Raw genomic sequence first — 15,757 nt, forward strand, 5'->3', positions numbered from 1 at the left:
ATAATGTCTTAAGACGCTAATGCGCTCGGCTCTCTGATTGGTGACATCTTAAGACTGTACTTAAGACGGTCTTGAATTTAAGAATCGACTATGAATACCGATCTATGTCGTCTATTTGCTGCGTAATTACATGCGCCGGTCGAGCTGCCGCATGTAAGAAGCGGTAGACTCAAAACTCGCAACGTGAAAGCACTCGCTGTGCGACTGATACTTGCGCGAGATAATTTGATCCTTAACGGGAAAGACGACGTCTTTGTGTTAACGAGCTTTGTTTTCGATAAATTTGAAAGATACTTTAATTGAAACAAATTCGTAAATTAAATCTATCGAATTTCTAGCTGAAAGATGACATTAAGCTTTAACAACAGAATTATTATCGTTTCGTACATTATACGTATCGTACATGGAGAATTGATATCTTTCCGTTTGATGTCCATATTTTATCAGTTAAGGGCAAACAAACGGATTAACAATTTCTAACGTTAAAAAGGCTTAAGATGGTCGAGCCTACCGCTTGGCGTGATCTAAGACTAGGACATAAAATTTCGTTTATTTTGAAAAATACTGTACACAAGAATACCTAAGGCGCGTTGACGCTCACGTTCTTCGCGTTTAGACGTGTATCGAAGCTGCGACTATATACGATGGAACCGATACATTTCCGCCGTAATAAAGAGGAATAAACGTGCCAGACAATGACAAAGACTGGGTGAAGACAGAATTGATCTTTTCACTCGATAATATCCATCCTCCTTCGGTAAAAGTGTAAAGTTGCTGCGTTCATCTCTTTAAGAATCGGAAGAAGCCCTTGCTCTTATCTGGCGGTGGTGCCATCAGCATCGGTACTTGATTTTTGTGCGTAATACGAATCTGTGAATCCGGAAAAATATTTTTAGTCTTTTCATTTAATTTGTAATTTAAATATGAAGACATCAATATGAATATATAAAGATAATTATTACGTGTTAATTATTTCATAATTGTAATATACTGAAAAGAAATCTTTTATAACAATCAAATCTAGATAATTACTAAAGTTTTGGTGAAATAATTTCAATCAAATGTTCAAATATAACACTAAAAATTAGCTAAAAGCTACTTTTTTCTAAATCTTATCTTACTTTTCTAATTATTATCAAATGTCTGATTACTATTCTGTTAATATTTACTAAATATTTATAAAATATTATACGCTAAAAATATATTTGGTAGCTATTATCAGACTTTTTTCAGTAATATGTATGAACTTGGAATTTATATATATTCTAAATAAAATTTATATAAATCAAACAGCACAGTCACAGAACGTCTTGATAATCTAGTATAAAATTATATATTTATTAAGACATTTAAAAAGAGAAAAGAATATTTCATTTTCTTCCAACAAAATGTTTGATAAAATCTTGAAGAAAAAAATTGGCTCATGTTCCGAAAATTTTTGTCACATTTGAATAAATATTCAAATGTTATTGTTTTATTTCAGCTCACCGTGCAAGGACCCTGCATCCAAGGTTCGCCATCGATTTGCATGGGGAATCGTTTGCTCGTGATGATAGTGACGCTGCTACACTGGGCCAACCTTCGGCCGGAATGTCGGAGTCCAGTCTTCACTTGACCCATGTGCAAACAGTTCTCCAGACCAATTACCTCGATCAGATTGTCCCCGATGTCTGCGGATAGTGGGTAAGTACTGAATATTACTAAACGCTTCTTCGCATTCTATTTGCATACGTTTTTCTGCGAAGCGCGAGAATATTATATCGGAAGATTAATTATTTCGCGCGTTGAGCTCACCTTGAATAGCGGCCGTGAGATCTACGGAATTGAAGCTGCTTGTACTGAGTTCTTTGTCGGGTCGCTTTTTTCGCTTGCCAAGACGATGCCGCGTGTGATGTTCGCCCCAGAGGTTCGAACCTCCGTGAGTGAAAGGAATGTTTAGCAATGCGACTCCTTGCAGAGATGGACCGTGCGCTAAATCCAGAGGCGTACCGTCGCACTGCAATCGATGAAATGCATGTAGCGTCACGAATTCCATTGATTCCTTTGAACTGATTGATTACGGATTTGACTGTACGTATTTAGGACGATGTTAGAACGGAAGTGGATGATTAATTCTTGCTCTGCGCTTGGTATTTGAATATTTCAGCTCTATTCGGTATACAGATCCATTAACCGAATGAATTACATATACGTATGATATATCAAGGATTATATTGACAAAAAAATATACAAAATTTTAATAAATATTTATTTGAATAATACTAACTAAATATTTATTAAATATAAAGATGTATTTATTTAGTACAAAAACTATTAATTTGATCTAACGATCTTTTTTTTTTATTGAGTAAATATTTAGTTAAAGTATTATTGACAAAAATATGTATTAAGATATAGTAAATTTTTTTCTTAGTATACATATATAGCTATGCTCACAATTATCTCGAGATCTTCGTGAAGATTTTTACAACTAGCAGCGAACTGCTCCGTAGTTGCGTATTCGAAGTACCACAGTTTATTTTTCATTCTGCTATTAAATTTCTCGGGATTTTTTTCCCTCTCCATGTGAAATTTCACGCATATAGCGGCGTCGACGCCCACCGAAAAATAATTATTAATGATATTATATGGTATGCTATCCTGATTCGGTTTTTTTTCGTCCTTTTGATCCACTTCTATTTGCCAGCGATCCATCATCACTTGTGTCGCCTTTTCTATTTTCTGCGAATCGTTAAGGTTTTCATGTAGCGAATTTCCACGGTATAATTCGACGTTAAATAATAAAACATCCGACTTTTTACTGAGATATAAAAATAGAAGATATTTTCTCGTAATATGAGGGAACACAACTTTTCGATTTTAATTAAGCTTTAGATATGTTAAAATATAGATAAAAAGAAAAAATATATTTTTTTACAAGTGTTTTCTCCTGCACGTTAAGAGAATGAAAAACTCTCCATTGGAAAAAAATCCTTTCCTCTCAATTCTTCTTATTAAATAATTCGTATAAACTGTCAAAGATATTAAAAAATATGTTAAGAAAAGTTAAATAGGTTCAAGAATATTTAATACTAATAATAATAATAATAATAATAATCTTTTTAATTCTTTATTTTTTATAAATAAAAAAATTGTGTTTAAAAGAAATTTATTGTCATTATTGTAAAGTACTTTTGAGACCATTCAACTTTTATTTAAAACTTTTTTTATATCTTTGACGAATCACTCAAAAAGAAAAAACCGATTTTCTTAAAGGGAGGAAGGGGGTTTCATTTCTTAACATACGAGAAAACAATTATAAAACAATTTCTTATTTTTGTGTTTATTTTAACATATTCAAAGCTTATTAAAGTAGGAAGAGGATATTTAGTTGTATTCTCTTATCAATTAGAGTACTGAGAAAAATGTTTAGTTAGATTATATAATTAAAATTTTAATTAAAAATGGACGAATCAAAATTTTTCGATTAAATCTATTAGAATTCTAGTTGAGACAATCAGAATTCTGATTGATATAATCAAAATCTTTTGGTTCGTTCATTTTCAACCAGACATTCTTCTCAGTTCATCTATAACGTATATTAAAGTATGTGTGTTATATAGAAAATATATATAGAATAGAAACGTATATTAAAAATATATACTGTTTGCTTTACCTTAAGTACTTTGTGTATCGCTTCTCCTTCGTAACCACCACCCCAACGTAAGCATCTGGCAAGATCATTGCCTGTACCAAGAGGTATAACGCCAACGGCAGGTTGTTTCTCGAATTGCACACGATCTGGATGAAATAGTCATCAAATTGATTACAACATTAATTACAACATGCGGTTGCCGTTATCGTCAAATGTTAAATTACTAGTAATCAATTAATAAGCGGTACCGAAAAGCAACATTGAAATGATGAACTTATTATGCATAAATCGGTTAATAAGGGAAGATTTATTAAAATCCAGGCTATTCGTTGATCTATACAGTCGATAAAAACCTATTATCAGATTTAATACACGCACGGTTAACAATTAGCACACAATATTGCAAAATATATTACAAAGCTTCTACGTGTCGTTGTACAATGTTATTCATTTTACTTTCGCGTTTTCAGTATAAATTTAATTGCATACACACATCGTAATTAAATCGTGATACATACCCATAGTTTCCAAAACCCAGCCAACTGTTCCATCGCCGCCGCAACAGATTACGTTAAAATTTTCCACATCCTTAAACATCTGCAGGCCCTGCATGGGCCCACCGATTGCTAGATTGTGAACTTGCCGAGGATTTAAAACGTATTGAAACTTCCGTAACATTCGCTCCCCTTGCCGACCGCCCGATTTTGGATTTATAAAAACCAAAAGCGGCGTTGTACCTTCCGGTGGTGTAATTTGAAAAGACATAGCTGGTTGTTGATTCGACCCACTACCGCAGCTCAGGAAAACACCCTATTTTAGATTCAAATATGATCATTATATGTTTTAACACGCACTTTTTATTGCCTTTTGTCAGTTATTTTTGTTGATATTTTGCAAAGGTAACAAGAGTCCTTAAGTTATTTACTTTTTTATTTTCTTTGATTTTTATTGTTTTAGATTCATTGCATTTATTTGTTATATATATAAAATATGCGACATTTCGTTAGTATGCCGTTTAAAAGCATAATCTCTTAATTTTAATTTTTATTTTCTCAAGCATCTTAGAAAGCTGTAAATAATTTAATGCTAATAAACATCTAAAAAACTGTAAATAATTTCTTGCGAAAAATATTACCTCAGCCGAGATTTGAACTCGAGTCGTGCCAATTCGATTTCCCAATTCGATCATCGAGGTATGTGATATCATTAATTATTTACAGCTTTTAAAATGCTTATAGGCATCTAATTATTAACAGCTATCTAAGATTCTTATTTGCTTCAATAATATTAAATTACTTGTCAATGCGATATTACTATTCCAGTTTTGATTTAGGACAAATAATCACGCAGTTTATTTAAACTCGAAATTCACGAGAAGTATTATTAAGCACGAAGAACCGCCTTGACTGAATATGATATGAGATTGTATTTTATATTTGTTTCTTCACGAGAGGACTTTTAATAATAAGAGATAATTAATATGGATGATTATGTATTGCACTTACGGAACTGACCGATGAGCTGTCCTGACAGTGTTTGCTACCACGTTTGTTGTCCCTCGACAATGACCTTTGTCTCTCGAGTACAACAGGGCAAATTGCCGTAGGTGGAAGGATGTGTATCGCATGATCACCGAGCGTACATTCTGCTCGTACTTGTGACGCACATTTATTATGTAACTGCAATATTTCCGCGGAAATATTTACATAAACGGTTAGGGATACTATTACACTATTACTTCAACGAATAAAATTTACACATATATTTGTTTATATTTTTTTATACATATTTAATGTGCATATTTAATGCACGTATTTAAATTTTTTACCATCTTAAATTTTGTCTGCATTATTTAATCAATTATATTAAAGAATTAATATAAAAATCATCTTATGCATTGAGTAATTTACAATTAAAGACAGAGAGAGAGAGAGAGAGAGAGAGAGAGAGAGAGAGAGAGAGAGAGATGTAGTCTCTAGAATATTTATCTAATCAATAAATTAATTATTTTATGACATCTTTAAATGTATTTCTCTTTTTCTGTTTTTTCTTCTCACTCTGTCACTCTCTTTCTCTCTTTTCTCATATAACTACGAATATATTTCGAACTTTATTTTGAATAATGAATATAATTAATTTTAAATATATGTGTTACAAGATGTTTACACATTACGTTGTATTCTACATTGATATCAACTTGGAAAAAATACTCACGGTTAATTGACACCATCTGCAGCGTAAACCGGTAATGCCGTTGTAACTCTTGATGGTCTTTCTGCATTTGGAACATTTTCCATGACAATTACCTTCGACCCAATGATGAGCCATTGTTTGAGGTGTCTTCTTACTCTTAACATATGTGGCTATGCAGGAAGCTGGCGCTCTTTGTACGCACCTCTCGTGTACCGTGTATTTGCAAACTAACCCGAAAGAAAGGATTGTTATTCAATGATGATTAACAATGTTGGTTTTGAATAAAATGCGCTCGTTTTTAGAGCTCGTGGTTACGTACTTCATACGATTCTGTTTTTGCAATCGCTATTCCTAATTTAACTAGTTTTGGTATCGCGAAGTAGAAGTAGCAATAAGGATTTCTTACTCACAGACGCAACATAGCCCTTTCTTGCCAAGGCCAACCAACATATTTAAACAGAGATTGCAGTACGCGGGTTTGCTGAAATGTTTTAGCCTCCACAGATGATTTCCGTCTTCCTTCACGTGGGAATCCAAACCCAGAAGAACTAGCAGGGGTATTGTCGTGAGGCCACCTCTCTTCCATTCTTCTAGCGAAACTGTACCATCTGCGTCGTAGTCAATTTCTATCATCATATCTTGCAGAATCTAAAATGGAATTATACTTTCTATGTATTGCTTCCGTATAATTGTCAGTTATTTTCGAAAAATTTTTCTTTGATATTTTATAATAGTAAATCGTAACAGAAAAGTTATTAATTGAATTGTAATGGAAAGACGATCAATCTTCAAAATCTGAGTCTGCTGAAAGCAGGATTGATTCCTACCTACCGGCTTTAACTCACTGACGTCCCAGCCGAGATATTCCGCGACATTCATCATTTGATTTACGATACAGTCCATCTCCTAGATACACATAATAATAATATTAGTAATAACGGTAAAGGACAACCGTTATATCGTATGCTCCATGACGCGTATCCTTTATTAAAACTATGTACAATGTATCGAAATATTGATCATCCTTTCTTTGAAATTTTGTATATGTATATCAAATATACATCCTTTTCCTTATATATCCGATCATACATATACGAATCTGTAATCTTTCATCTTTCATTAAAAACCCGTGTTTTCTTCGTGGCTTTTTATTTGCCCTAGCTAGATAGATGCCAATGAAAGCAATGGCTTCGCCGCATATTTTCATCTGCTTTTTCCGCTATCGGCAACGTGAATATTTATCGGCTGCACAATTTGTATACCGCGATATCAATGATTTATTCAACATGGAACTCATTATACGGGCGATCGTCGTTTTCCCGACATCCTTCTTGGCCGTAATTTCATGTCAACACATAAATCGCACCTCCGCTCTATATATATGTATATGCATCAATATGCACTAGGCATATCTCGCACCCAAATGACAAATGCATTGAACACCTGCTGCCATAAATTTCGAATGTAAAACACTTATTTTGCTGTTCCGCAACTATCATGGTATCTTAAAATCAATGTCGAAACGACGGAATTCCAATGATCGGTAAAAATTCTAGGGGGTAGACGCTTAATTATTTTAACTTATATTCTGAGATTAATGAATATACATATAATGATAACGTTTATTATTAGTGTTCCATTATTTATTGATGTACGATAAGCGTATAATGAAACAATATTGATATAAAATGGACTGTTTTCACATAATAATAATAATAATAATAGTAATAATAATACACATTAGTTAGATACGGTTTTCCGGGTACTCAATTGCAAAGAGGTCAATGATGCGCGTCATCGAGGCACCGGAAATTATACTCGTTCTACGTAATTCATGTTGTAACGGATCGCAGAGGGTACATGTCAATTGACGTGTCTGTTATGGGTGCAGCTAACAATATGGAACAAGTATTTATCTCTTCTATTAATATCAGCCGAAGCTATTCTATACCGCTGTTGTTACTTAAGCAACAAAGGTCAATCTATTTTCGCCGAGGAAAAGTCGGTTTCGTTCGCGTAAATTGGAATCAGAATTATTTTTCACCTTTTGTCGAGTATCACATATCGATTGCTTAATTAATGTGATTATTTTAACATTGCGCGACGACACGGCATTTATTTGGTATTTAATCTATGACAATATATTGAAATCGTATTTAATATATACGCCACAATATATCCCTCAGCAAAAGTCACAGTAATATCACAACAGTCATGATGAACGTATATGAATGTCCGCTTTTGTCACAGGTATGACAAAACTATGACATTCATCATGAATTAAGCTGTGACATCATTATTAATGAAGCTGTGATAAAAATTGCACTTCACTGTCACTATGATACATGTATATACATTAAGGTATTAATGTGATGTCACACTGTGATCTTTTGATAATCTCACAGTTACATTGCAATTTGTCCGTTACTATTATAAGTCTTGTGATGTGAATGTGACTTTCTTTGCTATGGGGAATATATGGGACAATTAATGACATTTCTGTCTAGTACAAGCAACATTGTAAGACAGCGTTACACGTGTTCTCTGCTTGTGCGTGATCCGCATTAACTGATAATGATGATTCTTTACTCACGTTCGTATCAAGGACGCCATTCCCATCCGTATCATACAGCCGGAACATGACTGAAAAAAAGGATTATCCGAGTTAACACAAGACGAAATTGCCGCGCAACAAGTTGCAGCTGCACTACAAGTCCACGCGGAATGGACTTGTAACAACTGTAGCAGAAAATCGAGAAGGACTGCCGGCCGACACGCGAGTCCTCTCATAAATTTTATAGGTACGTCTATCATTCTCGTTTCTTTTTTTTTTTTCTCATATGTGTTACTTCAATATTTCTCTCCGAGGGCAAAATATTTGATTAATTAGCATTTTGCAATAAAATAAAATTTCGTAGATAGAAAAACATGTTTACGTAAAAGGATTTAACTTCTTCAGCTCTTGTTATTTTAACGTAACTATTATTTCAATATTTTTCAAATAATATTTTTTATTGCCTTTTCCTTTTTTTTATGAAAATACCTTCAAATGTTTTTCAAAGGAGGTATACATATGAAAAAGTCTAATAAACTCTATCTATACTGAAAAGCAAATGGGTGATTTTTTTTTTTTTTTAGAAGATTACAGTCTGAATTTTCAAGCCCGGAGATATTCATGATGATATTGTATACACTTCGCGAAACAATTTTTTACTGTGTACGCGCACGTGAAATATCGCTCTGATAACGCTCTTCTAAAAACATACGAGATTTATGCGCGGACATGTTTTTTGATTATACAGGAAACAACCATGTAATCGTTATAGCATCGATCCCGGCTACAGAAAACAATGCCGGGTCTGTTTCAAAGCATCGTCGATCATCCCCTCGAATTATTCGGTATGAAAGTTAATGGGAGTTTCGTGAATTTCAAGATATAATCGTTGTTTTGTGGCAATTACTTACATTCCAGTTTGTCTTCCGGTCTGCCGGCTTCCAAGAGAGAGAGATAACAAACGATGTCTTTGAGGCTGACTTTAACGGACTGAACGTCTATTGTGCTTTGCTTCCTGACAAGATGTCTCATCTCTGGAAAACAGAAATCTAATTTGAGATCTCACTAATTTACAATTGCTGATCAATAAGCATATCGTTAATGCAATATTGTCAAATAACTAGATCATAATTCATAAATTTACAGATAAATATTTTAGAAGCTGAAATGTAATGCATCCTAAAATACATTAAATATCAAATAATTTATATATTACAATATATTAAGTTATATTATTAATTACATTATATTATAGTATTAATTTTTATAACGAAATTATTTTAATTTAATTTTTCAAATATTAAGGACATGATTTTTTAATTGATCAGTATGCTATCGCGAATAAAATTGTAGAAATTATCATAACTAACTATTTTCATTCCCAAGAAGTTAAACTGAATTTTCATCGTTTAAATGGATTTTTCTTAACGTCGCATTTCATGGAAAAGTCCGTTAAAGTATCTGGATATCGGATAAAGTGAGAATCGCCAGACTTGCAATATGATGGATCTATTCCATATTTCGTAGAAAATTCACTATACATTCTGGCGTTAAAGTAAACGGAAAATTCGCGATTTCGAAGGGATGGTCAAACCGTATTTTTAGATAAACATTCATATGGACTGGAGTAATTGTATCTAAAAGTTTAAAGGACCTGTTGCTTCGTGCGAAGCAGCGCGATTGTCAATATGTATAAGCGATGAATTGGATTTGTCATAATAGATTGTTATAGAGTTTAGTCGCGACTCGAGACAGGTCGACGACGTCTAGCCCGTATTTCTGAATCGCCTATTTATATCCAAATCGCTATGTAGTTCTGCATGAATCAATACAACTGTCTATCGATTGGATCGCTGTCGATAAAATTTATTCTTGCGTATTATCACGATTTCGAAATTTGAATTGCCGGGAAACTGAAATTAATATCGACGAATTCGCAGTTCGAAAATAAAAAAAAAAGCACGCAAAAGCAAATCTCTTGCTCGCGATAAAATGGAAAAGTGACAATAGAAAATTGATACAAGATACATTTTGCGTTTCTATCGGATGAGGAAATAAACTTATTAATATCACATCGCTTTTGAAATCGTATTATAAATGTTATAATATTATTTCGATAACAGTCAATTTAGCATTAATTTCACTTTCAAACACAATTTATTAAGAAACAAGAGATCGATATTATCTACATATACAAAGATACATATATATATATATATATAATCTTATCCCGAAAGATTTCTAACTTTGAATACGTCCCATGAATTCATAATTATATATTTTCCATTAATAGAGGAATTAGCATACGATTTTCCAATGGTTCGGATTCTTTGGTCTTATTTTTAGATGACATCGCGTGTCTCGCAGGAATAATTTTGCATGACGATGAATAAGTTAAAAATAAACTTTCGCACGAGACGATGCGTCGCGCTAACTAACGCAATCATGCGCTTTATCCGTGCGAGATCGTATATTTTTTTACGCTAGAACAATTCAATTTATTCCAAGTGAAAATCGCGAAAAACTCATAACTTAGGGAAAAAATTGTTCGGCGACGGCGACGCGACGTTCTGATCGATTGCATACGTATGATTAATCACCGTAACATTCAGCTGAAACTTTAAATCAATCTACTAAATTATTTTCTATTGCTCTAAACTCTTTAGAGTGGAATTTCACTTTGAAGTATGAAAATTGAGCCAATCTTGAGAAGGAGCGATTTAATTTTCAATTTCATTTTTAAGACTGAGCTTTCACTCTAACAAGTTTTAGAGAATATACATAAATGTCCATGTAATATCCATATTATCTACATTTCAAGCAGTGAAATACTTTTTTTTCTCTTCAGTTTATATCAAAATTTATTGGACGTAATTTCATAATCATACGCAATGTTTGACTTTGCATCCTGTTTTAATGAAAATCTATGATATAATCATTAGCGGCTTCATTGAATTAAACTAATTATTATTTGCGGATTATAGCATGAATTATTTGATTTAGCGTTGATTTCGCGTGAATAAATTGATTGTCGTATTAGCGCATAACACGTGAATTAAAAATGTATTTGCGTACGTCGCTTGTAATTGTGTACGCACAGTGTGGAGATTATCTCGGTATAAATATAATATAATAATCGAATCTTCGAAAGAGCCATGTGTGAAACTTATCTCACCTTCCTTCAACTTCACTCCCGATACGTTTGGTAACTGGACCATTTTTCACTATTAAAAACGATGTAAAAAAGAGGAAATTGGTCTCTCTAGACCGGATTATCTGATCCTCTTGTATCGTTTAATTATTAATCAGAATCAAATAATAAGATTAACCCGAGTTGAGTGGCGCGTTGACGTGCGATTAATGATTTAGCACTTGTTGCTTCTCTTGCGACTCAAGAGTCACTGAGACATAGCCTCAGGAACCTGGTATCATTCTCTCCCACACTCGTGACGTCATTTGCACCGGATGATACCGGCGGCACAGCTATTTTGGTGACATTGGCACGTGTGCATGAGCTACGCAAACTCGCCCGTATGCCGCGCGAATAATTTGAAACGCGCAATGTCCCACTCTGTGCTATTCGGGATCGATACGGTAGTAGATTAGTAGTTCATTAATTAAGACAGCACGCACTACGCAGTGACGTCAAGTCTGTTTTATTTTTAACGGTATTTTTTTTATACTTTTCGCATTCGGGGGTAGCACAATTGTCAATTCTTAGAAAAATGCCGAAAATACACTCTTTAAAACCTCTGTAGAGATTAACAGTGAAACCTCACTCTTAAAGATTGGAAACTGAGCTACTCTTTTTCAAGACTGGTTCAATTTTACTCTCTTTTTCACTCTTTAAAGTAAGATTTTATTTCAAGACATTTGATAGCAGATTAATAAAAATATAGAACAAATTAAATAAAGAAGAACTAACACGATTGAAGCTACATCTTGGTACCATAATGTGTGTGTGTGTATATATATATAAATTTTAAATATGTTTTTTAATTATATAAACTACGCGCCGATATTACTGTCGAAGTTAAAATGCAATTATAAACTGGAGCTGAATATAATATCACAAATTAAATTGATCGCTAAATTAATAAATGATGCTAATAAGTATCTTAAATAACTTATTACGGAAAATATTATCCTAGCCAGGATACCTATTCAAAACTATAGAGATATATATGGAAGATAGAAATACTTAAATTTGTATAGGACTTTTATCATTGATAGTGCGGGATCGTTGAATTTCGTTATTATGTATTCGGATCGATTATTTGCATATACATCGATCGTAGAAATATTTTCCGTTTTCTATTCCTATCCTCTTCATATGTTTTTCACATGATGTATTTTACGATCCTTTTTATTACGAAGCGAGCACCTGGAGGCAACTATTCATCTTCTGATTCATAAAAGACGAGATCGAGTCTGTAGTTCAGCTTACCTCAGCTCAGCAATAATTTCAAAATGGCTCGAGGGTACCATAACGCTATCGGAACATTGATTCGTCACATATCCTCTATTTTCAGATCATATTTGATGTTTTCTTTGCATTTTCACGAGTACCAAGAGCACACGTGTACTCCAAGAGGGGCGCGGAAGACTTTAACACACGATCTTTCAACACCTCCAATGATGTGTTCCAACGCGGAAACGCATGTGTTCCACGGTGTGTTTCATGTGTAAAGAGATGATAAGATCAGACCCCCGTTTCTTTAAACAGACTCGGAAATAGAACCCGGATTGAGTTTTCTCAATCGCGTACACAATCTCCAGTACGTCATGACATTTCGTGAAAATCAACCCGTCTTTCGTCTCTCGTCGTACGTAGATTGTCATGTAAAACCAGAATTTAAAATAGCAATCTCCATTTTCCCTCCTGTATCCCCGGTGAAGATGCGCAAGTTTATACCGCGCGATCGATGGCACGATCGCCGCAGACGTGAATAAATATTTCCCTTAAATCCATAACGTAAGCATGATTATTTCTGTCACTTACCAGTGCGTCTTCATTTAGAGCAGACATAAACACCGCCTGTTGATGTCTCGCTCGAGTAATTTAAATAAATTACATTTTGACACATATTACGCGCTGGAAAATTGACAAAACTAATCGCTCCTTGATTTTGAGTCTTCCAACGAAATTATCGAGTTTTATGATTGAATTTTAAAATAAGATTAATTATTGAATACGATTTTTTTTTTTTCTATCAGTAATATTTCTAATGACGAAGTCATGAAATATGTATTAAATAAGATGTAAGACATGTATGGATAAAAATAGCGCGAAACGCCATGACAAAATACTCGCGGAAATGCATAATGAAGCAAGGAGATGGGCTGAGTTGATATCGTATAAAAGGTATATCGGCACTGGTATTGTAGTCGCTATTTTTTTTTTTTTTTTTTTTTTTTACTTTTATTACGCTGACTCGTTCCGATATGGTGAAGTACACTCCTGAAAGAGATGTCACGTTCCTCCATAATTTATCGCAGCATTTACGATCTCAGGTTTTGTTTGGGAAAGAGAAGAGAAGAAGAAGAAGGAGGGAGAGAGAGAGAGAGAGAGGAAAAGAGCTTACGCGCCTGTAAGATCGATGGCGACTAAAATGGACTCTTTGTCATTGCGCTACAGCGCGATTTCTTTGACAAAAATGAATTCTGCGTTGTGCACTATTTCACGGATACGCGAGTTCACGTGCGCTGGATGAGAAATCTTTTAAGCGGTACGATCTAACATCCTTTAATTCCGCATTCGCGTAAAGCCATACACAGCTGTTCGAGGAACTTTAATGCAGGGTATTTCTCGAGAAGAAGCTCTCGATCACGAAGAACCGATTCTTTATCGAGAGCTTCTACGAACGTAAGCTTCAAGTATCTAAAATGAAAGAGAGGAGAGCGCAGGTGGGGATTATATCCAAAGAATATAGCGAACCGAGGCCCGTTAAAAGGAATCGCGCGCGCGTATATCGAGATTTAGTTAATACAGAGAAAAAGAATTTCCAGGTTAATAAACAAAGAAGGATAGATGGAAAAATATGAGGGAAAGATTAACGCTACAGCGGGAAAGAGGGTATAAAAAAATCTGAGTGGAAATTCATTTCTGCAATAATCTCGATGGTAAAATAGAATTTCGTGTTTGCGAACAGTATTGCGCTCAATGTACCGTATATGTATTGGATTCAGCGATTGCCCCTACCTTCCAATTTCCCGTTGTTGACAAGAAGGGAATTGTTCGACTTCCTGGATGAATTACGCGACATTTGGCTTTGACTTGGACTGCTGTCTGTGCTCTTCTTCTCTAGCACATCGTGACAGCTGTACGACGTATGGGTGACCGTTAACATCGGATGCACGCTTCCTGAATCGTCCATGTGATTGCGTGAAATACAAGAAAAACAAACAACATGATCGATCAGCTTCGCAAGTTGATCTTCTATATGCAAGACGTGGTGCAGCGCGCTTTGAAAGATTCGTTGGTTAAATATTCATTATCCGATCTGGACATCTAATGTTCTCGAAGGCTATATTTTGTGTCTCCCGAGAAATGTACTCTCGAAAATCTTTGAAGTAGAAGTTTAAACTCTAAAGAGTGAAATTTCACCCTTAAAAATTGTCAATTGAGTAATTCTTTTTCAATATCGATTCAATTGTCATTCTTTAGAATTAGATTCCACTCCAAAGATTTTAGGGGACATTTGTTTATATGGAGTTCTTGATTTCTCGCGTTTAAGAGCGATAAGTTACATTAAGAATTACTCCATTTCTGAATTAAATAAGCAAACATCTTTCTCTGTTTTTTCCTGATAAATACTATATCGTCTACAATGTTATGTTCAGGAATTAAAAATATATTCACGAGAGATAAATACGTGCACCATGTATATTTGTACAATGTCTCTATAGATCAACTTGGTAAAGAATCGAGAATCGATATTTAGAGCGAATTTATTTTAACGAATGGTACCGTCGGGCTTCAAGGAGTCTTCATTCAAAGCTTCTTTGGTCGGATCGATTGTTATTCGTCCGCCATTTCAAAGCAAACAACTGCATACACATCGATATGTGATGCAGGGTAAAAAATATTCCAACCGTTGGAATTGTCATTTTCGTTTTGCCTGCTTCTGACCTATTTTGTCACAAGAGTATTCGTTTACCGTAAAAATATAGCCTGAGAAACGGAAGGCCCGAGCGCTGCCGGTACAAATTGAGAAGAAAAATATTAAATATTGTATTAAAATAGTATTGATACAGTGGCCATTTTGTGTTGGTCACTTCTTCAACAGAGCCAATTGTGTTACAATTTTACGTGTCATTACAATTTATATAATTATTAAAAAAAAAAAAAATAGTTTTTATATAAGTAAAATAAT

The 15,757-nt window shown here is 34.1% G+C and overlaps 1 protein-coding gene across 3 annotated transcripts in view; it reads right to left on the minus strand.

Moving 5' to 3' along the window:
- LOC108755700 (diacylglycerol kinase 1) overlaps window positions 1-15,757 on the minus strand; it is a 97,495-nt gene continuing 81,738 nt past the window's right edge. The window contains exons 5-17 of one of the 3 annotated variants that reach the window (XM_018498882.1): window positions 14,584-14,745; window positions 9,293-9,415; window positions 8,421-8,470; window positions 6,659-6,733; window positions 6,238-6,475; window positions 5,849-6,054; window positions 5,140-5,313; window positions 4,153-4,444; window positions 3,656-3,780; window positions 2,437-2,721; window positions 1,795-1,996; window positions 1,489-1,670; window positions 1-870 (exon numbers count right to left, since the gene is read on the minus strand). In XM_018498882.1, the coding sequence (XP_018354384.1) occupies window positions 781-870; window positions 1,489-1,670; window positions 1,795-1,996; window positions 2,437-2,721; window positions 3,656-3,780; window positions 4,153-4,444; window positions 5,140-5,313; window positions 5,849-6,054; window positions 6,238-6,475; window positions 6,659-6,733; window positions 8,421-8,470; window positions 9,293-9,415; window positions 14,584-14,745 (2,204 nt within the window). In that variant the 3' untranslated portion in view covers window positions 1-780. The remainder of the gene's footprint in view (window positions 871-1,488; window positions 1,671-1,794; window positions 1,997-2,436; window positions 2,722-3,655; window positions 3,781-4,152; window positions 4,445-5,139; window positions 5,314-5,848; window positions 6,055-6,237; window positions 6,476-6,658; window positions 6,734-8,420; window positions 8,471-9,292; window positions 9,416-14,583; window positions 14,746-15,757) is intronic. The other 2 variants (XM_018498881.1, XM_018498883.1) reach the window with 2 other exon arrangements.

This window comes from Trachymyrmex septentrionalis, unplaced genomic scaffold (assembly GCF_001594115.1).
Source record: "Trachymyrmex septentrionalis isolate Tsep2-gDNA-1 unplaced genomic scaffold, Tsep1.0 scaffold9, whole genome shotgun sequence".
In the NCBI taxonomy this organism is placed as follows: Eukaryota; Metazoa; Arthropoda; class Insecta; order Hymenoptera; family Formicidae; genus Trachymyrmex; species Trachymyrmex septentrionalis.